Source organism: Vipera berus (genome assembly GCF_964194415.1).
Source record: "Vipera berus genome assembly, chromosome: 3".
In the NCBI taxonomy this organism is placed as follows: domain Eukaryota; kingdom Metazoa; phylum Chordata; class Lepidosauria; order Squamata; family Viperidae; genus Vipera; species Vipera berus.
The window spans coordinates 123,067,087-123,093,549 of NC_138204.1; the positions used below are offsets into that span (position 1 = coordinate 123,067,087).

Below are 26,463 nucleotides of genomic sequence, written 5' to 3' on the forward strand. Positions count from 1 at the left end.
AATGTTAGTGGAAATTAAAATTGAAAAATCTATTAGGTCATTGATTGTCTAAAAGATTGTATGTTAAAACAATTAGAATATGTGTAAACTAAAAACTATGGATATATGTAAGAAACTTATTTTCCATGTGATTGATAGGATAAAACTTGTCTTTAAATCTACAAATAGACAGCATACAGTATATGAAGGGAAAAAGAGAGGAAATGTTTATGGTAGCAATTTGAAATCTGTACTAATGATATCTGTATGTAATTGAATTACTACTACCCAGCCACCACATTGCTTTTCAAATATGTGAATGTAATATTAGAAAATCAATAAAATTTGTTTAAAAAAGCCAAAAAAAGTAATGTGTTCACTGACAAAGTTTCAACTTTAATTTCTTTCAAGTCAATATCCATATTAAACTCCAAATGTAAATTTTTCCACCTTGTTTGACAACTTTTTAAAAATAATTCAAACTTACAAGCAACCAAATTTTGTTTTATTGGGCCAATTTCATTCCACATAGAAAGCTGACATTTCCACTCATTAAACTAAATGGGTATGCCAATGGTAAATGTCCCAAAGATTAATAAAATGCCTTCTTGTAATTTAAAGCCACACAGTGCATGGTAACATTAATAGTATTAACTTACCTTGAACAAAATCCTAGTCTTTTAGATACACTAAAAATTGAAGGGTTTTTTTGTTCAACTACAAAGGATTGTTTGCTGTTTGTTCAACTACTTGTAGGGTAGGCAAGGCGGGTTGTATAACGTGTGTGAGTTCCCACACCTTTTCTTTTTTACAAAAAAAGCACTGCTTAAGTGTAATTAACTCTAAGAAAATCTTAACAGGGAAAAATGTCTTTTGGGGAAAATAAATTTAAATGAGAACTTTAAAAACTGGATCTATGACAAGGTTACTTGTAGAAATACTAGAAAAATGTCTATATTCAATTGTTATCTATTAAAATTACTAAGAAATGTACTAATTTAAGGTTGATAAAAGAATATTATTGGAAGAAGAGAAAATCAAGGAAAGCTATTATATTTATTTATTTATTTATTATTTATTATTGGGACTTATATGCCGCCCTATCTCCCGAAGGACTCAGGGTGGCTAACAACAATAACATACAATAAATACAGAAGTTAAGATAAAATTAAAATTAAAGGCCCCTGTACAATAAATTAAAATTAAAATTAAAATAAATTAAAAATTAGAGTTAAAAATTAAAAACATAATTAAAATCCCTGTCAGTCCAGGTCAGCCAGGTGGAAAAGGAGTGTTTTGAGGCTGCGGCAAAAGGACTGGAGATCTGGGGCCATCCAAAGCTCAGGCGGGAGTTGGTTCCATAGGGCTGGTGCTCCCACAGAGAAGGCTCTCCCCCTGGGGGTCGCCAGCCGACATTGTCTAGCCAACGGTATCCTGAGGAGGCCTTCTCTGTGTGAGCGTACTGGGCGAAGGGGAATTCATTCCCGGCAGCAGATGGTCCTGCAAGTATCCCGGGCCTAAGTCATGTAGGGCTTTAAAGGTAAGTACCAGCACCTTAAATCTCACCCGGAGGGCAACCGGTAACCAATGCAGCTCACGCAGGAGGGGTGTAATGTGGGAGTATCGGGGTGCTCCCATCACTACCCGTGCAGCCGCACTCTGCACCAGCTGAAGCCTCCGGGTGGTCTTCAAGGGCAGAGAGCATTGCAGTAATCTAGAGAGCATTGCAGTAGAGAGCATTGCAGTAATCATTGCAGTAGAGAGCATTGCAGTAATCTATACGGGAGGTAACGAGTGTGTGGGTGACTGTACATAGGGCATCTCGGTCCAGAAAGGGGCGCAACTGGCGTACCAGGCGAATCTGGGCAAATGCCCCCCTAGCCACGACTCCAATATGATCTTCAAAACTGAGTCGTGAATCCAGGAGGACGCCTAGATTGCGTGCTCTATCAACGGGAGGTAACATCTTTCCTCCTATAACCAAAGATGGAACCTCTTGGACTAAACGAGATGCTGGTACGTAAAGCCACTCAGTCTTGGCCGGGTTGAGCCGGAGCCTGTTCTTTCCCATCCAAATCTGTACCGCTTCCAGGCAATGGGACATCACATCGAGGGCATCACTGGGTTGGTTCGGGGTGGAGATGAAAAGCTGGGTATCATCAGCATATTGATGATACCTCACCCCGAAGCCACGGATGATCTCTCCCAGCGGCTTCATATAGATGTTGAACAGGAGAGGCGAGAGTACCGACCCCTGAGGCACCCCACAACTAAGGGGCCTAGGGGTTGACCTCTACCCCCCTGCCAACACCGTCTGCGAACGGCCCGAGAGGTAGGAGGAGAACCACCACAGAACGGTGCCTCCCACTCCCAACTCCTCAAGACGACGCAGCAAGATACCGTGGTCGATGGTATTAAAAGCTGCTGAGAGATCTAGTAAGACCAGGACAGAGGAATAACCCCTATCTCGGGCCCGCCAGAGATCATTCACCAGCACGACCAATGCCGTCTCCATGCTATACCCAGGCCTGAAACCCGATTGGTACGGATCCAGATACTCAGTTTCCTCCAGAACCAAAGGGAGCTGCCGTGCCACCACGCTCTCAACGACCTTCACAAGAAATCGAAGGTTGGACACAGGATGAAAGTTATTTAAAATAGCTGGATCCAATGCAGGTTTCTTAAGGAGGGGCCTTACCACCGCCTCTTTCAAGGCGGCAGGGAAGTACCCTTCACTCAGTGAGGCATTGATAACTGCTAGGAGCCAGCCTTGTGTAACCTCCCGAGACGCATAGACCAGCCAGGAGGGACACGGGTCCAACAAACACGTGGCGGCACTTAATTTCCCCATGATCCTGTCCACTTCATCTGGAGTCATAGGATCAAACTCTTCCCAAATGTTCTCAGCCAAACTCATCGTTTTCCTCTCGTCAGATACTGCCCAGTCAGAGTCCAGACCAGCCCGAATCTGAGCAATTTTGTCCACCAGATATTTACTAAATTCCTCGGCCCGTCCTCGTAAGGGGTCCTCTCCCGTCCCTTGATTTAAAAGGGAGCGGGCCACCCTAAACAGGGCGGCCAGGTGGTTATCTGCGGACGCAATGAGGGTGGTGAAGTAAGCACGCTTTGCCACCTCCATTGCCACAAGATAAGATCTAGAAAAGGATCTTAACTGTGTTCGGTCAGACTCGGACCGACTGGTTCTCCAAATGCTCTCTAGGCCCCTTCTCCGGTGTTTCATCTCCCGCAGGTCCTTGGAGAACCAAGGAGCAAGCCGGGACCTGTGCCGGGTCAGAGGCCGCAAAGGCACAACGCGGTCGAGAGCCTCCGAAGCAGCCTGTTGCCAGGCATTAACTAAGGACTCAACCGGGCTGTGGGAGAGGGAGGTAGGAATCAATCCAAGCGCCGTCTGGAACCTATCTGGCGCCTGGGGCGGAACCATCTGGTCGGTTCCGCCTCCTGACAGCGGGGGGTGACGTGACGGAGGCCCAACCACAGGAGATAATGGTCTGTCCATGAAAGGGGTTGAGATGTTGGAGTAACCCCCCCCCCAGACCATTAAGCCACTGCCCAGAGATAAAAATAAGATCAGGCGTGTTTCCCCCCTCGTGACTTGGGTCCTGAATAATTTGGGTCAGGTCCATGGCCATCATGGAAGCCATGAACTCTCAGGCCACCTCCGATGCACCGCGGAGAGAAGGCAGATTAAAATCTCCCAGAACCATAAATCTGGGAAATTCAACCGCCAATCCCGAAAGGGCGTCAAGTAGCCTGGGTAGAGCCGTTGCTACGCAGCTTGGAGAGAGGTATGCAAGCAGCAGGCCCAACTGACCTATATGGAGTATAGAATTATAGAAATTAATTGTTACTGATTGTTTGTAAATATAAACCCAGACAATGTGCTGCTTACCAAATATTAATGATGATTATGTTTTAAAAAATCAATAAAATATATTAAAAAAAGAAAAGAAAGAAACTCTGCCATTGTTGAAGCCATTGAGGAATCTGGTAAGGAAATATCTCTAAAACAATGATCCAAGAGTTCATGGGTGGTCTGGTTTCATGCTAAAATTCAGCTCACAGTTTACTTTGAAATAGGTGCTATTGAATTGTAAATTAAACATACATCCATAAGACTTAATTTCTTGACTGAAATATTTAAGGAATGCCATGATTTTAAAATATTTCTGGAGATTAATTTTGAAACCATTTCAATAATATCTTTGATGATAAGTGATAGTATTGAAATGAAATAATTGGTTATTGTTTTGTTACAGTATGCACGATGTCTTCCTTATCATCTGCAAGAATCTCAACTACACCAGCATCTTCAGTTGTATTAAGTGCCAGAAGGACAGAATCCCATGATATTCTTAATATTGTCAGTCTTATGAAATATGATACAGAAAGACTGTTTGGCAGGATTAATGTCATATATCTTTTGTAAGTAACACCGTTATAATACTTTCTCATATATCTAAAATAAATAAATGAACTGTCTTTTACTAATTTCACTTCAAAAACATAACATTTATTTTACAGAGAAAAAGCTAATCTTGCAGTGACTGTGATTAATGACAAAAATGTAAGTGTTGCTCATGCTGCATTTTTGGATTATCCTAACTGGGGTGTTGTTGATGAAGCTAACTGGGAAGTATATATGAAACAAAACTATCCTGAGACAAAGTGTACGGTAAGTATGGGAATTTTTTCTGCTTGAAAATTCTAATTCTTATTCATTTTTGTATATTCTCAGAGGAATAAATGCATAAGATATCTTATTTTAAATTACAAGAAAGCATGAACATGATTTTATTTGCTAGTATTCATTGATTTTATATCCTTGTCTTCTGAAGTCAGTCTCCAAGTATTACTAGCTTTGTTTCACAGACAAAATAAGAACAGGTATTTTTTTGTTACATTATTGCATCTTATTAGCAATAAATGGCTCTGGCCATTAAAAATTCCAAAGGCAATTATATACAGAAGGTTTTTAAAGAAAAGTTTTCTCCCCCCAGGTATCATATACCTCATCTTTAACATTTAATTTTTCCCAAAAACAAATTCTAAAGAAAGGATCAGGGCAATCTTTAAGAAGAGATAAGTGAGAGAGAGAATAACTTTTCCCAGAGTTAACAAAGCTGTTCTCCAGAGGCAAGGCAAAAACTCTAATTTAAGGCTTTTGATTTTTTTTTGGCTTATTAGTTGTTACTCCTTTTCAGTGGTATGTATAAAAATGTTTATGCAAAAAGGGAACAGCATGATATGCATGTGGGGTCAACTTTTGTGTTTATCCCAAGTCAATATATAGTTCTAGGTAATACAATAACTTACAAAAAGGACAGCAAAATACAATGAGCTTTAAAAAAATTCCTTTAAAAGATTTTCCATAACTAAAAATACTAGAGTAGCTGTTGCAGTGTTGCATTTATTTTTACAAGAACAAAACAAAGTTATATCATTAAATATAACTTTACATTATTAAAATGAAATGTTGTCTGTTAAGTTTGTAACTTTTTTTATTCACAGCCTTTGAATACACTATTTATGCATCTGTTTGTAGCAACTGATGAATTTGCAGTAGATTGTTGTCACGAAATTATGAAGTAAGTGAATTTTGTGAAGATCCTATATAAGAACTCTGTTGGAATTTTAAGAATGAACTCGTCTTTGACATTGGATTCTAATACATTTCTATTTAAAAGTTTTATTCTGAAAGATTCCAAAGGCTTATTCAAAGAAGGAAATTGTCAGTGTAGATCTCTTTCAGTTTTTAGTAATATGTAAGTGTGCGTTTCTGTTTATTGGGTATTTGCAAAGCAATTGTCAGCCCTTGTTGAATTTATTTATTTATTTATTTTATTTATTTAATTAGATTTGTATACCGCCCTTTCCCGAAGGACTCAGGGCGGTTTACAGGGTAATTAAAACAAGAAATACAAAAGTTAAAAAGGATTTAAAAAATTACAACAGTCCCTGAAAAGGTAAAAGCCCCCAATTAAAATTAAAATTAAAATTCTCAGCCTGGGCCAGAGAGCTCGAAGAGCCAGGTCTTCAGGTCCCGGCGGAATGAACGGAGGTCGGGGGCAGTCCTCAGCTCCACGGGCAGCTGGTTCCAGAGGGCAGGCGCACCCACTGAGAAGGCCCTCCCCCTGGGTGTTACCCGCCGGCAATCTTTTACCGCCGGCACCCTGAGAAGACCCTCCCTGTGGGAGTGCACTGGACGAAGGGAGCTTGATGCCGGCAGCAGGTGTTCCCTCAGATATCCCAGACCCAAGCCATTTAGGGTTTTATAGGTCATTACCAGCACCTTGAATCTCACCCGGAGGACAACTGGAAGCCAATGCAGCTCGCGGAGTAGAGGTGTTACATGGGAGTATCGGGAAACCCCCATCACAACTCGTGCGGCTGCATTCTGCACCAGCTGAAGCCTCCAAGTGGTCCTCAAGGGCAGCCCCATGTAGAGAGCGTTGCAGTAGTCTAAACGGGAGGTCACGAGCGCATGAGTGACTGTGCGTAGGGCATCTCGGTCCAGGTAGGGTCGCAACTGGCGCACCAGGCGAACCTGGGCAAAAGCCCCCCTGGTTACGGCTCCTATTTGGTCTTCAAAATTGAGCTGGGAGTCAAGGAGGACGCCCAAGTTGCGAGCCCTATCAACGGGGGGTAACACGTCACCCCCCATCGTTAAAGATGGAATGGTCTGGTTAACCCGAGATGCCGATATGCACAGCCACTCAGTCTTGGCAGGGTTGAGATGAAGCCTGTTTCTCCCCATCCAGACCTGGACCGCCTCCAGGCAACGGGACATCACGGCGAGGGCATCGCTGGGTTGGTTCGGGGTGGAAAGAAAAAGTTAGGTATCATCAGCGTACTGATGATACCCCACCCCGAAACCGCGAATGATCTCACCCAGCGGCTTCATGTAGATGTTGAACAGGAGGGGCGAGAGAACCGACCCCTGAGGAACTCCACAAACAAGAGGCCTCGGGGTGGATCTCTGCCCTTCCGTCAACACCGACTGCGAGCGGCCCAGGAGATAGGAGGAGAACCACCGTAAAATGGTGCCTCCCACTCCCAACCCCCTGAGACGCCGCAGTAGGATACCATGGTCGATGGTATCAAAAGCTGCTGAGAGATCTAATAGGACTAGGACAGAGGAGCAACCCCTGTCCCGAGCCCGCCAGAGATCATTCACCAGCGCGACCAATGCCGTCTCCGTGCTGTGTCCGGGCCTGAAACCCGATTGGTACGGGTCCAGATAATCAGTTTCCTCCAGGAAGAGAGGAAGCTGATGCGCCACCACACTCTCAACAACCTTCGCCAAAAAGCGAAGGTTGGAGACTGGACGATAATTATTTAAAACAGCCGGGTCCAGGGCAGGCTTTTTGAGGAGGGGTCTCACCACCACCTCCTTCAAGGCGGCAGGGAAGACACCCTCCTTCAAAGAAGCAATTATTACTGCCTGGAACCAGCCTTGTGTCTCCTCCTGGGCCGCATAAATCAGCCAGGAGGGGCACGGATCCAACAAACAGGTGGTGGTGCTCAGCCTCCCCATGATCCTGTCCACATCATCAGGGGAAACAGGATCGAACTCAGTCCAGATAACATGCTCAAGACCGTCCGATTCCTCCATGTCAGACTCTGCCCAGTCAGAGTCCAGACCGGCCCGGATCTGAGCGATTTTGTCCGCCAGATGATGACTAAACTCCTCGGCTTGTCCCTGCAAGGGATCCTCCCTCACCTCCTGGTTAAGGAGGGAGCGAGTCACCCTAAATTTATGTATTTGAGGTATATCAGATATTTGAGTGTCTGTTCATTAGTTTTCCCAGTAAACCAGAAAGGAAACGCAACCAGATGAACTACATCTACTCTATTGTAAGGTTTCATTAACAGAACCTTGCAAATCTGAAAGTACAAAGTACAAACTTCCCACCCACCATTTTTAACTGCTAGACCAGGGGTAGGCAACCTCGGCTCTTGTATGACTCATGGACTTCAACTCCCAGAATTTCTCAGTCCATGAGTCATACAAGAGCCGAGGTTGCCTACCCCTGTGCTAGACCATTGGGGAGGGTCCTTCTTAAGATTCTTTCTTTGACCATTAAACAATTAACAGGCTCCTTCCCCTCTTATCTAACGATTTCCTAGGTAGCATTTCTCCCCTTTCCTCAAGCTTATCCATGCATTTCATTACATTCTTAAATAGTCAAGATGGCTAATATAAATAGAAGCAGAATATATAAACTTAAAATATCCACCTCCACACTGCAGTTCCTGCTCCCCTCCACCCATCTTCTTTAATTTCATATTATTAAACTTACATTATTTATTATTTTATTCCTTTGCTATTGTTATGTTAACATTTTTATCATTTTTTTCCATGTTATTGTTGTAAGCTGCCCACAGTAGCCCCATGGCAAGATGGGCAATTTAACAAACAAATAAATAAAATGAGTCTGTATACTGTATATTCATCAGGAAATTACATGTACAGGTAGTCCTCAACTTACAGCCCTTCATTCAGCAACTCTTCAAAGTTATGATGTCACTGAACAAATGGAGATTATTATTGGTCCTTGGAGTTCTGGCCATCCCAGCATTCCTTTTGTCATGTAACTGTAATCTGGGTTCTTGGTAACTGGCTTGTATTTATGAGTGGCAGTAGTACCCCATGATCACATGATCACCATTTTCTAACTTCCCTGCCAGTTTCCCCAGAAAACCAATGGGGAAGACAGGAGGAAAAGTCTCATGTCACTGGGGTAAGTCTGTCCCCTACGTATACTCTCCTACCCATTCTGTGCTCGCATTGTGCTGTATTCCCACATACTATCTGTACTGTGCTGCACTCCCACATCCACAGTGTGATGTACCCCCACATACCATCCCCAACTATTGCTGTCATTCCCTTGTGCACCCCTATGTATCTTCTTTAGCTCTCGCCATGCCTCATGCATCCCCTTTGTACCCTTGCTGACCCTCACTATGCCTTTCACACACCCTCCCCAAGCCTCATCACATCTCCTTTCCACCCTCCCTAACCTTTGCCACAACTTTCTCACACACCCTGCAGACCCTTCCTGACCCATGCAATGCCTTTCATGCACACCCTTCCAACACATATGGCACCTTTTATGCAAACCTACTCCTTCACACATCCTCCCCAATCCTGTCAGGCCAGTGGATCACCTCTCAAAAACTCCATTGCTCCTCCCACACATGGCAGCAGCCACTTACCTGCCTGCAAGCCTGCAACTTTCAACTTCCTGCCAGCTTCCCCATTGACTTTGGTTGTGGGAAGCCTGCAGGAAGTTGCTTTGTCTAATGAGAAAACCAGCTTGATCCAGTCATTAAGGCACTTTGCTAGAAACTGGGAGACAATAATTTTAGTCCTGCCTTGGCATCAAGGTCACCTAGCTGGGTGACCGTGGGCCATCACTCTTTCTCACTCCAACCCACCTCACTGGGTTGTACATACATACGTACGTACGTACATACATACATAAATGTGACAAGCATACTAAATACTCCCCCCTCCTATTTTCCCCAACAACAACTCATCTTACCGGGTTCTTGCTGGGGAAAATAGGAGGAAGGAGGAGTATTTGGTATGTTTGTTGCCTTGATTTATTTATTTAGTTATTTACAATCCAGTGAGGTAGGTTGGGCTGAGAAAAAGGACCAGGTTGAGCATAGTTCATACTGGGGGGGAAAATTATGTGGTTGCTATGAGTTGACACTGGCATATAATCAGTTAATCAAAGGACCAAATTGTCTTCACTTTGTGTTATTTTGAAAATAAGTTTCTTTTGAGAAATAGCTACTGTATAATTGTTACATAGCAAGACTGCATTTTTATTGCCTGTCATTCTGTTTCCTAATTTACTGTTTTATTCCCTTTTGTACCATTGAAAGACTATTTTGTTCTAAGGTGTTGTTTTTGTTTGTTTTTTTGATACACAGAGCTGGGCTGTCCAGGAACAAAACAGTACCTAAATGTAATAAATAGTAATAAAATAATGTTTGATAACAAGAGATAATTTTTTATGAAAATTAGAATAGACAGCTCAGTGAGCTCAGCCTGCCAGACTGTAGAAAACATATTTATAATTCTGTGAGCTCTGCCACCAAGATTTACTGGCCAGGGCTTGCCATTTTATCCTCTCCTTGCTAACTCTTATACTATACTTTTATAATATAATCACTTTAAATATCATTAAATAAATAAATATCATTTTATTGTATTTAGATAAATGCAGTAAAAGGTGTTCTTTCAATATTTTCATAAACAGTTACTGCAAAACTGCAGTCTGCTGAGGAACAGAATGGAGGAAGCTTACAAGTCTTTTAGTCTCCTTACTGAGCACTGGTATATTCCTTGTGAGAGAACTACTTGAAAGCATTTACAGATATATATGATAAGTTTGAGATAGGAAGCATAACTGGCATATTATAAAGTAGGCATGCAAATCACAGAATTATATTTTACCAATTACTTGTAGCTATTTTCAGAAACGCTTACTTATATAAAAAGCTGGCATTTCTCACTAGGGCCTAGGCTGACCAAAAATTAGAAAGATTCTTACAGTGCCAACAGTAAGACTAACCCATTTTTATTTTATGATAAAAACATTAAGATTAAGGCATAATCTTTCATCTCACTTCATCACAAAGCTTAAGTTTATGCCTTAAAACAGGGCTCTTCAAACTTGGCCCTTTTAGGACTTGTGGACTTCAACTCCCAGAATTCCTCAGCCAGGCATGCTGGCTGAGGAATTCTGGGAGTTGAAGTCCACAAGTCCTAAAAGGGCCAAGTTTGAAGAGCCCTGCATTAAAAATAAAAATGGATTATTCTTAAAAAGAGTCCCCTTCTGAATTTTGGTTATCCCACATTAACATAGCTCTCTTCCTAGAATGTTCTCAGAAGGCTGGGCATAGCTTCTTATAACATGTGGAAGATCTGTAATAGAAAAATCTGTTGATCCAGACTTGATCTTGAACTGGACATGGAACCATAATCAGAATAGTAGCTATGTATATATCATCCCACAGTTCAATAAGTTTACTTATCACATTTATATGTTGCAAGCCTAATCTTGGGATTAGCAACACAGCACGCTTAACAGCCACTTCCCCGTTTATATTTAAAGTAAAAAATAAAAATAAAATGTTCTGAGGGTTTGGTTTTGTTTTTTTAAAATACAAGTCTTGCAATATCTTGCATGAATTCTCAAGAAAATTAACTACTTTAATTTTTAGTCTTTTAACTTCTTGGCATGGCAGCACCCATCTTGTGTGATGGGTGATCTTGTCTATCTGACACCATTCCATATCTTCACTTGATTCTTGTGCTCTGAACAGTCTACCATTCTACTTTGGTAAATAGAATTAAAAGATGACTGTTATTTTGGTGTATATTAATTTTTTTTACCTAAAATAAACAGCAATTAAACAAAATACAATATTGTTCACAGGACTGTTTTTAAAACTGTACCAGAATTACATTTCGTATTTCTCTTCATACCCTTTCAAGAGGAATTGGGTAAGGATTTGTTTAAGTTCTTTATGGCTCCTAAAACCTTTCTTCCTTTTTATTAACCCAATGCAATTTTAAGAAATCAGCAGCAGACTCAGTTGCTACCTCTATTATTTGCAACCTCTGTTAGTATCGAAACAAGCTGATTCCACATCCCATCTCCCTGGTACTTCAGCTTGAAAACTGGTTACTATTATTTAGTAAAGAAATAAACAAATGACTTTCCATGTGCTAGATAATTATTATTCTGTCATGTGATCAATTACATTTGGAATGCTAAAAGCAAAAGAGCTATTGGTCTTGAACACACACATTGGCAGTATTTGGCATTAAAAATCCAGCTGAAAAAATAACAAAGCAATAAAAATGTTATTAAATTAAGGGCATGAGGGAAATGCATACCACAACAGAAGATTTAGTATATAATAAGAATAAATCCTGTTCCCAAAAAGAATACTGTAATAAAAATGCATAGGAATTAGGATGTATTGGAAAAGTATTCCTATCTGCTATGGGATTTCGTTGAAAAGTTGTCTGCTGTTTATAGTAATTCATTTTGTTTACTGGCTTTTGGATTTGATAGTAATAAGTACAAAAATAAGAATGGATGATGATAATTCAATGAATCACCTAGCCATTACTGGCTTATAATTTAGTAAATTAGTAAATAACAAGAATGGGAATTGCAATTTAGCCTCCTGATTTCCCAGATGACTGCAAACCACATTACCAGAAGAAGGGTTTAAGTTACAGGAGGAGCATTTGAAGGATAGGAATTGGAGTTAGAGGTTGCTGAGTGGCCTCTTGCTGTCATTCCAATACTTGATTTTGATTTTTGCCTTTGAATTTTAGTAGTGGGATAATCTGAGTGCTGGGGAGATGCAGACAGGATGTTGGAAGAACAGATGTAGGCTAGAGGTTGCCCACTCCTGCTGCAAAACAACACTCTTTATTTAAACATTTAAAATTGATAGTAATTTTTGATGCCAGACATTAGAAACAGTACTTACTGAAGGTTAGCTGAAGAGTCAGTGCAGTCTTTGAGTTATCTGTAATACACGTTTGTCGTTTTCAGGTATAGATTTGGCAGCAGCTTTTGAGCCCATGAGGAATCCTGTCAATTCAACTCTGATTATGGAATATAGCCTCCATGTGTCACACAGGCATCAATATTGCCCCCAGTTGTACATTCGCTGTGCCAGGTAATATACGGCATTGTGTGTGAGAGTGAATTAATCTTCTGTCAGTATCTTCATTTGTGCCTTTCAATATTCCTTAATCATCCTTAGTGCATTTGTGCACATTTTATAACATTCTATTCCAGTGTGCATTTTTGCTCTTAGTTCATTAATATATTTATCTGGTTGATTTATTTGTATTATTCAATTCCAGTTCTTCCCTTCCCCTGCCACATTTCTTGAGCTGAGAGAGTGAATTTCCATGGCTGAGAAAGGAATGGCTTTTCTACATGGGAATTAGTGATTTATCTTACAGAATTTGTAGTTGTGAAGAGGAAAATCTCTCTGACATGCTAGTTACTAACTTTGTGATGATGATCATGAAACTAATATAATTTGTTGTTATCGAAGGAGAAAGAGGAGGAACATTCTCTCAAAAGCAGTTTGAAATGACAGCACGGAGATGCTAGTTTAGTTTCTATGGTAACGTGCTAAATGTGCACGTGTCCTCTCATACCTCTTTACTTTTAAACATATTTAAAAGACATTTAATATTGAAAGAAAGAAGAAAATTGCTTCAATGTCACATTTATTAGCTTTGCATGCTTATGCCATACAGTTTGTTTCTCAAAATAAATCATTTAATTATATGGGTTTCTTCAACATTCTGACAGGTAATAAATGAGTTGGGAGTAACCAATTGTTAATTGACCACCAGAGGTCATCATAGACCTTTTAAAATACCTCTTGTGTACAGCATTTAGTGAAGTTGGAGTTAGCAAAACAAAAATACAGAGACAAGAAAGAAAAATCCAGATTTTTTTTAGTTCTGTTGTAAAATAATTAATAGAATAGGTAAGCAAAATAATGAATGAATCAAGGCTGGCTAATTTAAACCTTTAACCTGTGAAGGACCTTTGGCTTACAAAAAGATATCTGTCCAAAAATCCAGTGTCTGAGGTATTTGAAACTTTGTGCCATCACCAGCTAGAAAAACATGACACTTTTAGCAAGAACTGAATACGCTTTCCATCCAAGGTGTAACTTACTATTTTAACTTGCTTTATTGCTTTTTTCAAAAAAAAGCATAGTTAATTTTACAGCACGTATAAAAATATAGTTCAGGAAGCCTATTGCCATTTATAAAAATAATACATATGTACATCTAAACACATGCATGCTTTGTATAAAAGAAAATATACATTTCTGTTTAAGCAAAACGTAATAGTATTTACAGCTATTAATTTGTACTTTGACAAGAAAACAATTTACATTCAAACAATTGAAACAATAATTGTTATCCATAAATCCAAATACCTGATGAAATAATATAGGTTGGTAAAAAGAATGTATTATTTCAACTAGCATTTGTGGTGAGACGGGCGGTTAATAATAATAGTAATAATAATATAATAAAAAATTGTGATTAACAAGATTAATTAAATTGAAAAATATGAAATATTCTTCTTTACAAGGACATGATATAGTCAGTGCATGGAAAACTGATTTATTTATACTTACAATAGACAAGAGGTTGTCTAGGAAGCTTTGTGGAGGTTTGTCCAAAGGAGCTCATAAAATCCATCATCAATCTGAATCAAATCTCATCCATTCTTTGTTGTATCTATGGATGGATATATTTTTTTATAGTAGATTATCCTATAGATATCAAAGAACATCTTTGGGAGTGCATTTTTATGTGGCCCTGGATCTGAGAGTCTATTCTTGCTTAATTGCTATTATTGATATGGTAGCTGGCAGACATGAGATTGGAATTTTATTTTTTTAAATGCTGAAATAGCTTATATCCCTCTTCACTTCCAGGCAAGAGTTGGAACTTAGCAAAGCTGAATTATTTTACATTAAATTGATTCCCACTTGCATCACATGGAATTTCTTCCCATGAGATGCTTGGTTGGTTTCACTGAGGATGCTTTAAAAACCTGTAAAACCTGGGTTATATTTGTTATTGAATTGTAAAATTGTTTCCTTTATAATTGTTAGGTCCTGTTTATAAAATCTGACTCTATGGATAAATGCTGTCAGTCTTGGCACGTCCCAAGTAATAATTCATAGTTTTTCCAAGATTAAGCAGCCTTTCTGGTCCTATCCATGTACCTTATCTTCACACTATTTTCCTCAACTTCACTTAATTGATTTGATTCTCATATTGTTCACCTGGTGATATCTATATAAAGAATCTGTGTTTCTTGCTTGAAGCAGATAAACCAAAATTGTGTTTACAAAAATTTATTAAGTTATATCTTCAAGTACTGCATTTATCCATAGTATTCCCTGATTCCTAAACAGAAGAAACATTTATTTTAATAGACTTTTATTAGCTTTTACAATTTGTTTTATTTTGTGAGCTACTTTGGGAAGACTGTTCACAAAGATAACAAAGAACTGAATTCAATTAAATAATTAATATTCTTCTTAAAATAGTAAGAAAGTCTTGATGAAATGTATAGGAGTCTTTTGTGAGCCATGGCGTTAAACCATTATTAACACTTACTCTCCTCCTCTTCAGAATCATCCGACTCAGCTGCCAGAACCACAGGCTGACGCTGAATCACAGCAAACACTTAATATGTGTATACATATACATTTATAAATTAGAAATCCTGAATTGTTCAATAAGCAAGACTAAGATACTAAATTATATTCCTTGATATAATCAATCTGCATATTCCACTTTCCTAATTGATTTACGACTTAATAACTAGTTAGTTTGTGACCATATGAGAACAGTTCCCATTTCAAAATGTCTCAGACTAGTGCAGAATGAAAAGTCAGAAGATATGCAGATAGAATTGTACTGATATAGTAAGTGTAGTTTTTATTTGTATAATTTTATTATTTTATTTATTATTATTATTTTATTAATTTTATTTGTATACCTCCCTTCTCCCGAAGGACTCAGGGCGGTGAACAGGGCAATGCATGTTAAAAGACAAAATACAAAAATTAAAAGAGATTAAACAAAATGCCCACAACTCTCACAATAAGTTAAAACACAATAAGAATAAGTTAAAACACATTAATAAAACCCAACCCCATCCCATCAGGCCAGGCCAGCTTGTTCGAAGAGGTAAGTCTTTAGATCGTGCCGGAAGGAGCGGAGGTCGGGCGCCATCCGGAGCTCAACCGGAAGATGGTTCCATAAATCCGACGTGCCCACAGAGAACGCCCTCCCCCTGGGGGCCACCAGTCGGTATTCTTTGACCGGTGGCACCCTGAGGAGGCCCTCTCTGTGGGAGCGCACTGGGCGGAGGGAAGTTGATGCTGGCCGCAGGTGCTCCCTAAGGTATTCCGGACCCATGCCATGTAGGGCTTTGTAGGTCATTACCAATACCTTGAATCTCACCCGGAAGACAACTGGAAGCCAATGCAGCTCGCGGAGCAGAGGTGTAACATGGGAGTATCGGGAAACTCCCAACACAACTCTCACGGCTGCATTCTGTACCAGTTGGAGCCTCCGAGTGGTCTTCAAGGGCAGTCCCATGTAGAGAGCGTTGCAGTATGGAATATTTCTGTCTAAGATTTCTGGGCACCTTAATTTTCATAGCAATTTAAAACAAAAACTTTGTCCATTGGTAGCATTTTCAAGTGATAAAATGATAAGTAGTTAATGAATGTTGATCAATATTGCTAACCAATAATAACAATAATACAATATTTGAAAATAATCCTTGTCTTTAGTGTCATATATGAACTTTCAGCTTAATTAAATATGAATAATAAGTCAATTTGATACATACGGCAAGTAGTTGCATGTTCCTGAGATCAGTGGGTCTCTGAAGACTCAGAATGTATTGAACTTCAGATTAATTTAATTCAGGGGAAAACTTTTTTTTTAAGCCTTGTCAATCCGAAAATGTAAAAATATGCTATTTCTTAGGCAAGGCTCTCTGTCTTCAGAAATATTAGAGGCTAAGGCCAGACTCAGCAACAAGTCATGAAGCTAAAGAATTCATTAATGTAAAATTCTTCACTGAATGCAATGAAGAAGTAGAGCTACAGCTTTTATAATTATTATTAATCTATCCCATAGCTTTGTCCCTGTCTTTTAAGTCCTGACATTGCTTTTTTTTTACCAGAACAAGGTTTAGCTATCCACTCACATTTTAGTCTGATTCTTTACTCTTCTTTATGATCCTTGACTTGACCAGGCCAGGCGTCTTCTTAGAAAACTATGTTTCCTTCCTTTGTATAGTCCTGTTTTCATTTTATGTAATCTCTCTTCTCTTTTATTTCTCATTCTTCTGTAAACTTATGTATTTAACTGAAACAGTGCAGAACTATACTGCTCAAAAAAATAAAGGGAACACTTAAACAACACAATGTACTGTATTTAATAGTAGGATGTCTTATCTTGTGTTCCTTTTTTTGAGCAGTATATTTCTTTCACTATTAATACTACAGTAAGGGTGCTCTAAGAATCACCTCTCCCATTGATCATATTCTTGAAAACAAGAAAAGTCAATATAAATAAATCTATCCTTAAATAATTGGGCATATCTCCTGCAACCATGTTTCATTGTATTGCACAATTATTTATAGGATTTAAGCCAGAAGAATACTGTATCAGTTCAATTTTAAAAATCCCCTAGATTTCTAATGCTTTCTCTTTGCTTTATGACATATATGTTTAGAAACTCCCCACTTTTACCCTAATCAGAATCAATATGATAATGCCAAATGACTTCTGGGGCATTCAGTTACAACAGTATTTTTATTTTATCTCAGCTGGTTGTTCCTGACAGGCACAAAATATCATATTTCATTCCAGAAATCTTTCTGCTGTGTTATTAAATTTTAAAATAAGACATTTATTTTTTATATGCAATACATAACTGTAAGGACAAGCTTTATTATAAATGTAGCTCAATCAAGTAAAGATATATTTCTAAGTTGCTAGTTTAAATAAGACTCCATCCACTCAAAGCTTGTTTAAATATGTGTTGTGTTTAATCTGTCTTGTTGTGTGCTGACAATTAGCACAGCTCACATTTAGATAATAATCGGTAACCAGATTATATTTGCATTTAAAAAATTCTTTTAACAACCTTTATACTATTTGGTCCAATAGCCTTCAATATAAAATCATCAGATTAATTTTAATTGTAGGATTAAAAAGGATTTGCAGTTATTTTGACTATTCTACTAGTGGATTGGTTAACAAACCAAGGATAGCTGTGTTAATGGGTAATCTGAATGAAAGACTTTGATTTGGTGCTACATGTTTGCTATTAAATCAGAACTCTGCAATACTATGATGTAAATCCAAACACTGGTAGCTGAGATTGTACTGAAGAAAGATATACTGAAGATAGGCTGAAGAAAGACATTTTTCTTGTCTCTTATATTAATTTACATATTATTGTGCTAGGCCTTGATATTAAAATGGATTAAGTAGTTTGCATCTGCTATAACCATCTAATTTGGGAAACTACATCTCTGCATAAGATTATATGTTATCTTGCAAAATGTCCATTTATGAAGTTTATTGATACCTTTTGTTTAACAATTATACTTACATTATTTAAAATAAAAATAGAATCCTAAATTAATTTTTGTTATTCTTAAAAAGATAATCTCATTTGTAGGGTAGAAGACCACGATGATCTCACTCCGATCTTTTCACGGCATAATGATACTCTAAGGCAGACCTATGGAGAATATTTCCTCGCTGAACTGATAGAAGCTCAAGATGAAAATAATCTTGCTGTGGTTTGTGAGGTATGCCTTTGATGGTAATAGGAAGTTACTAGATTAAACTACCGGTCTGGTTTTTTTAAATGACAAATTGGATTCATTCAAGATATCTCATAATATTTCACCCCTAGTTTGAGTTGGGTTGAAATGGCTCCCTATCGTTTTATCTCTTGTATGTGGGGAGCAGATTTGACCATGGAAGATTGTCTGCTATTAAAAAAAAAGCCTTTTGGGTTCTAAATGAAGGATTCCTAAACTTATAGAACTTCAATTAACTACAACTCCTAAAAAAACGTAGAGACATAAATATATCCCATTTTACTCAAAACAGATTATTTGGCATGTTTTATCTTTTATATAGAGCTCCAATTCAATTTCCTTCAGATTTACTACTGAAATGGTTCTTTTATATTTTGTCATTATTCAAAAACCCCCCCAAAATAGTGCTGGCCTGTTATCTGTTTTTATGTTGAAATGTTCAGCATTTTATTACTCACTTAATATTTTCATAGTGAGATTTTTTTAAGGTAGATATACCATATGATTAATTTTTCCATATATACAAAAAGCATAGGAGTTTAATTGAACTACACTCTATTTAGAAGCCTCCATTTTACCGAACATACAAAAAACATTTCCCTCTGCAGTAGGATGGGAGGAGCATCCCTATTTCATTTAAGAAGTGAAAAACCTCTGGCTTTATTTAAAATTTTAATTTAATAATTTGCATCTTCAGGGAAAATACTTTTTAAAAGTCTTTTCAAACACTTTTGGTTCATTAATTAATTAACTGACAGAATTTTACCACTCTTCTTGTGCCCTATCCCATTTAAGTACGTGCCTAATAACTCTGCATTGTTCTGCAAGGTATTTGTCTATCTTTTAGTCTTAGCTCCGTGTTGCTATGCTAGTGATTCATGCATCATTATCAACCATCCTCTGTTTATTTTTGGCAGAAATAGGAAGCTCACTGATTACAATGTAGCCTACCAATGCCAGTTTTTGCAACTTGCTGGATTCGTTCCCCCCCACCCGTATTGTGCTACAAAAAAATTAGTGGCTAAGTGTCAATTTCAATGATCTGACCTTTTGCATTTTAAAAAAATAAAAATAAAATAAATACTCAAATAAGTATATTGCATCTCAGTTATGCACCATTCAAAACAAGGAAGATTGATGAAATCAGTCCTACTTCTCCAACACCAGCACTCTGTCACTGTCATTCACCCTTTAGATCAGCTTTTGGAAACTGAGCTTTAAAAAATGTGACTGTGAGTTGCTAAAAGCTTGGCTCCCTCCTCCTGGCATAGATTATGAATGGTGGTTTACAAACTATGATTTAAAAAAAATCTAATCATTCTGCCTCAAACAAAAGCCAAAGCCCAATGCATCATGCGTAGAGAGTAAATTATGCAATCCTAATCTGCAATACAGGATAAGAACTATAAATAATATTCAATTTTCAGAAAATCAGCACAAAATAAGATGAAGTGAAAGTCAACAAGATTTTGCTTGTTTGTCCATTTATTATACTGGTTTATCACTAATATAATGAGTGATAAACAAATAAGAGATAAACATAGAAGTAAAAATACAACAAAAGAAAAATAATGAATAACAACATAAATAACAGTGACACAATAACAACACAATGGCACCCAAGGGCAACAATGACACATCATAATCATAATGGCAACCAAGAATATTTTATCTTTGCTTCAATTTAGGGGTGGGTTGTGTGATACTTCCCATTAAGAGATGGATGGAGCCTGTTTAGAGCAACTTTATGTAGGTCTGTATCTCCCTTCACATGACTTGTTTTTAAACATCTAATTATTCTCACTGGCCTGTTCTGAAACTGCTCCAATTTGTCTGGATGCATAAATTGAATTGCCAATATGTCTAGCCCTTAAATTGAAATCTGACCAATACAGAATAAGGTGGACTATTATTTATTGAGATTAAGCAACTATTTCAGTATTCTAATTCCAAAGCCCAATGCCTATGAATTCTGGATACTTATAATATAATCTATGTGCTTTGAAACAACTTTCCCAATCTTTGTACACTCAAAATCAGTGCATTTTAGTCCTTAGTTTCACAATGGTTGCTGCTGGTATTGTTTATTTGAGCTATTGGTTGGGGGGGTGGGGGAAAGAAGGGATGAAGAATCAAAGGAAAATGTACCTGCTCTTAGAGCCATCTCCAAAGTGGTGAACACCACGTAGCTAGACTGCTGTGATGCAGCGCATCAGAATATTTTTGTAAATTTTGTTTGGTTGTAATAAGAGCTCTCCCAAAGACAGCTGAAAAGAATAAAATATTTGTAATGTCTCCATTTTAAAAAATGTAAATTCCAGCTATTACCATCCTATGAATGTATACTGATCTTTGGCTGTTAGAAAATAAACAAGAAATTAAGGGCAGTCTTTATATTATCTCTAAACTGTGTGTAATTTGGGCTGTTATTCTGGATAACAAGTCAATCAAATCTGAGCAAAATTTTCTTCATCTGTCTTATTAGGAGCAATAGAATGCAGCCTAAATATTCCTCAACTGGAAAAAAAACATAGCAGTAGCATTACCATTATATCTTTATGATAACCAGATAATGTTGAATGGAACTGAGATAACTTGACTTTCATAGAATTTTAATTCTTTCTTAAGTAGACATTTACCAAATCAACATAGGCAATGCGTACAAAGAATCAATTCTGGAGTTCTTTGAAACTCTTAATAATAGTTACCCCCCTCCCCAGTCACATAACAAGGGAGAACATTCCGCAGTACTGTTGCCTTTCCCATTGATACGCATGTATGTAATTTTTCAGGATTTTTTTTCTCTGAAACCGCTGGTCCCAAGCTAGATCAATTTTTATAGGCTTCTTCCTCCACCCCAAAGTGAACCAGTTCTGTTTTGCCTTTATATATTAATTAATTAATAATAATAATAATAATAGTTTATTTAAAACATTTACTGTATATAGCCACCCATATTATATCAAATATAATTGCCACAAATTACCTTCAGTTATTACAGCCAATAGGCATCTCTATCTGTTGCAGCATGTGAAAAGGGTGATCTTATACCATACAATTCCCAGTGATGCAAAGATTTGGGGGGGGAGGATAGGATTGTGTGGCTGAAGCCCTAGCTCATTTTAAAATGTGGTACATTTGAAAAGGGGTGGAATTTTAACCACATGATTGAGCCATGACTTTTTTGAGCCTCAGATGGATGGATGCCGACTACACTTTGGCATCTGATTAAATGCTGATTAAATAGAATAGTGTGTCTACAACCATGGCTGTTCTTAAAACTAAGTCTGGAAATCATGAGATTAAACTGGAGTATGTGAGCTGTTTTTCATATATGGTACATGGCTTTGAAACCTGAAAAATTATCACTGATAACACCAAATAATCAGTGCACTGCTTTATGCCTCTTACTTTTATTTCATAGTTATCTGTCAGAGGTCCTCTTGCTATATTATAAGCAAGGAGCATGAATTTTAGTACAAGAAGTTAAATGGTATCTTTTCTTACCTTATATCTTTTGGAAAAAAACACTTACAGCATTTTTAATGGATGTTTCAGGATAATGGCTTAGCAGTGGGGTTCATGAGTATATGTTCTGAAGTGAATGTTCAGCTGCTTCATGACTGCTTTGACTTGAGGCTATTCCATGGACTTTGCAAACCACATCCAGATGATATTCTTAAGCCACCATGCATTTCAAGTGAAATTACAGGTGAAATCAAAATATTTTGCAAAATTTAATTTAGGGGTAGAAAATACATTGAGCTAATACATTTCCCAGCAGGGTGATAATACTCTTTAAAATTTATTAGTAATCAGTTCCATAGAGGACAGTGTGCATAAGAGACTGTATAAAAGGTAAATACCAGCTATGTTAACTTTGAAAAAAAATTTTTTACAAAATAAATTGTGTTAGATCAACTGACATTTTTAATAATAGCTAGTCTTTAACTTTTTTTAAAAGTGTATTTGTTTATTAGGCTTCAGGAGATTTAAAACTCAACTGCTGATCCCATATTCCTTGCAAGTTTTTGGAAGATTTCTGCTTCAGTGGAATATAACTCTGTATCAGATAGCTCACACTTTACGTGCCTTTAGGTCATAACTCTAAAAATGTGGTACATATTTCCAAGACCAACCATTCCCCCTGTTGGGATAAATATACTCTATGCAGGTGTGATGGCTATCTTGGGCCCAGAGAAATAAAGCCACAATCCGGCCTACAGTCTTAAAAAAAAAAGTCACGGTCAACTGCATGTCTGGTATGTCTCTATAGATGAAACAAGGCATTTGGCTAGTCCAAGATGATGGGTGGAGGTGGAGCAACAGATAAATGTAGGTTGTGGACAAAAATATCCTATATGCTCAGTGACCACTGGATCGCAGCAAAAAGCTTTAGTGATGCACCAGATTCCTGCAAATCTGATCTGATAACACTGATACTGATGTCACGTGTGCTGTTTTAAATTCCCCCCCCCCCACAACAAAGATTCCAAGCTCCCACTATTTTATATGTGTGCAGCTTTCAGGTATCAGAAGAGGTATCCTCCCTCAAATATAGTTTGTTGTTGTTGTTAGTTGCGAAGTCGTGTCCGACCCATCGCGACCCTATGGACAATGTTCCTCCAGGCCTTCCTGTCCTCTACTATCTTCTGGAGTCCATTTAAGCTCACGCCTACTGCTTATCGTTTTGCCTTTTAGTACTTACTAGCTCTTTAACTGATGACAAATGTTGGGTTAGAATGATCTATCTGAGAGATTTATCTTGCTCCCAAGCATCTACTTGTCCTTGTCCCTTGTTCTAGGTTTTGACTAATGAAGAGATAATATTAAGAAATTTGCAATTATCACAAACGTATAAAATTTTTAATTTGCAGTTATCATGAATTTATAAAAATACTATCTCTCTGAAGTTTTGAAAGCTATCATGGATAATTATAAAAATTGAGTAGAGTTTATTAGACACTTCTACTTAGAAGAAAGTGCTGTTAAGCTCAGAGGTATTTCATTCTGAGTAGACTTGTTAGGAATCCATATTTCAAAACTCATTCCCCTGCTGAAAGTTTAAAAAATGTATAGAATTGAATATAAAAATCAGTTCACAGTGTAAGAAAACTGCTTACTTTATAATATATTTTATGCTTTATTTTCTGTTACCCCCATTTCCCCATTCAGGAGATGAAAACATCAGCTTAGGAAGTCAAAGAGAAGAGATTATGGATACCCAGAGTATAGATACCCAGGTAAATTTGAGGAGGAACACCCTAATGCTGAAAATTAAATCTTCCTAATGAAGTCTGACTTTCATATAGCCAACTAGCAAAGAGCAGTAAAATATTGTGCCTTGCCAATTACAATTTTATAATTATAGCCAGGTTTACATACTTTTTCATGGTTACATTTAAGTAGAATCCATGGATGTGAATGTACAGTATGTGCAATTACTGTACACATTAAGATAGCTGCTTCTGATGACATGGTTTCTAGTCAATTATTACATTATCATAAGGATTTTTGCTGCAAGAGACTAACCTGGCCTTTTCCAAAAACATTTGTATATGTTACCATCTGATGTCTTATAATAACTATCTGAATTAAGGTGAAAAGTGTATCTATACATTACAGAGCTATCCTAAAAGAGTTGAAATGTTAGCTTTGTTAGATTGTTCCAGACTGGACAGTTTGAAAGGTGTGTGTATCCTTTTTAAACTTCCAAACAAACCTTTCATTTCAGTATGTGTGTCAGTCAAGGCTAGGGTAGATGCTTTTGGATGCCATCCAAGGAGAGGGAGAGCTGAATTAGAATTATCTGAACTCTGCCCTGGCCTTCTTATACAGATGCATCGCTGGCATGACAGATGATGATTTCCACAGCATATGTGTCACTCCAAGCAGCACTTCTCACCCTCAGCAAATAGATACTTTCGCCCATTCCATTCTCCCACACTTAGCCAACCTTTTCCCTATTATCTGACGGAGATGGGTGGTTAAGAAATGTGAAATACAAATAAATATAAAAATGACCAGTTAATATTTTTAAGGCACAGGTCACACTGCACACATGCCAGTGAGAAAGGCATCCTTAAAAAAAATAAAACAAAACAAAATACAGGATTGGATGAGTCTTTGGTTTGACTCAGAAGGATTATCCATGGAACAACAAAGCCTTGAAACATTCTGAGTCTTTGGACCGTAGAAAATTATGGAAGTTGAAACAAACCTCTAGCTCCTTTCTTTTTCATTTCAGATCCTCAAGGTAGTGAGCTGTTAATCTATACTATTTTTCATACAATCTTGAAAAAAAGTGACCAATGAGATGTCTTTTTCAAAATTAAATGAAAATATGGGTTAAAATTCCATTGTTCCTTGCTTGGCTGTACATGGATAGAGACAATAAAAAAGGATACTTGAAATTGTTTATGAACAACATTGAAACAGAAAAAACCATTATTCTAATATTTTACTGAATTTGCCAAGTATTTTTCCTCAAAAACCAACAAGGAATTTGTATTTTCAGCATGTATATTGAGCTCAGTATCAGCAAGAACGTGTGCTGAGTTCATTGCAAGCATATTATACACAGAAACTCAGTGGTCTTTTTCTATGCTTGATCATAGCCAAAAGGCCAAGGTGGCTGCAGCAAGCTGGACACAGTGAGATGGCTGCAGCCAGCCGGATGGGGCGAGTTGTCCCATTCCATCTTCATTTAGCAACCACAATTGGACCGGTAACTGAGTTGTTAAATGAAGCTGTTGCTAAGTGAAACCAGTACTTATCATCTTGCTTCAGCTTCCTTTTGCCTTTCAGAAGGTTGTAAATGCAAGGATTGATTGTAAAATTACTTCTTTATCCACTGTTGTAATTGTGAACCATTGCTGAACAAGGAAGTTACTAAAGGAGGACCACCTGTACACACTGTTAGGCGATGAGAACTCCTCAGTTCTAAAGCATTCTACATCATGCATTGAGAATGCATGGGTACAGAATCCACATTTGCAAAGATAGATGTCCCAAAAACTTTATGTACAATCAAGCAATCCTTATCTTTCATTATTTTCATGTTCCAGAAAATTACAATATTATTATTGTAATGTAATTGTTATTGTAATAATTATTACAATAATATGGACTAGATGACCTGCAAGGTCCCTTCCAATTTATTATTATTGTTACTGTTATTGTTATTGTTATTATTGATTAGCTATGAGCAGAAACACAAATATTGTTTTCAGGATGTATCAGAGAAGAATAAATGCTGTTAACAGACTTTTCCCCTCCCCTCCAATTTGTATTCTGACAGAAAACCAGCAAAATTGAAAGAATCTTTTCCCAAGCTTCAAGTGCATATGCAGTGCTATCAAAAGAAAGTATTCAGGCAAGTCCTCTAAATCTGATATTTTGCACTCTTAATTGTTTATATCTTGCTTATTTATATCGTCTACATCTAGGTTTATTTATATCTTCTAAACCTAACTTAAGAACTAGACAAGAGTTTATGAATCATGCGTAGCAGTAAATTATAGTGGTGGCCAGACAATTTTAGCAATGCATGCCAGTATGATGACTTCTGATGATAAGTCATAAATTTGTTATAATTCTAGCTTTTGGGAGCATCTAAATCTCTCTGTCTCATGGTGCTTGAATTCATTTCTTTTATATTTTTAAAAGTTTTTCTTATTTTAATTATCTGTAATTTCCTCTTTAATATATTTTATTTCAAAGTTTATTTCTTTTCTTACCATTATTTTCTGTAGACTGAATTCATTATACTTTATATAAAGTGTAAGATTATAACCCTATTTTATGTAAAACGACTATTTGCTCTATTATATACAGTATTCATTCAAAATCATTCTAGAAGAATATAAATTTGAATCAACCTGGCTTAAATTTTACATTCATGTATAAAGGATCACTACCCCAAGTTCCCTAGATAGCACAGAATATTTTAAAGCATATTAAGCTGTTAATATTTTAAATTAATAGGGGATGTATCTTGGCCCCTGAATTTGG

General features: G+C 37.5%; 1 protein-coding gene across 1 annotated transcript in view; it reads left to right on the forward strand.

Annotated features, from left to right (window-relative positions):
- Positions 1 to 4,264: 4,264 nt before the first annotated feature.
- The window catches only part of CFAP61 (cilia and flagella associated protein 61), a gene marked incomplete at both ends in the record, with an annotated part of 146,327 nt that continues 124,128 nt past the window's right edge, over positions 4,265 to 26,463 (forward strand). The window contains 7 exons of the mRNA XM_081325248.1: positions 4,265 to 4,422; positions 4,522 to 4,672; positions 5,509 to 5,585; positions 18,303 to 18,435; positions 22,009 to 22,162; positions 23,626 to 23,693; positions 25,751 to 25,825. Coding sequence (XP_081181374.1) covers positions 4,265 to 4,422; positions 4,522 to 4,672; positions 5,509 to 5,585; positions 18,303 to 18,435; positions 22,009 to 22,162; positions 23,626 to 23,693; positions 25,751 to 25,825 — 816 coding nt within the window. The remainder of the gene's footprint in view (positions 4,423 to 4,521; positions 4,673 to 5,508; positions 5,586 to 18,302; positions 18,436 to 22,008; positions 22,163 to 23,625; positions 23,694 to 25,750; positions 25,826 to 26,463) is intronic.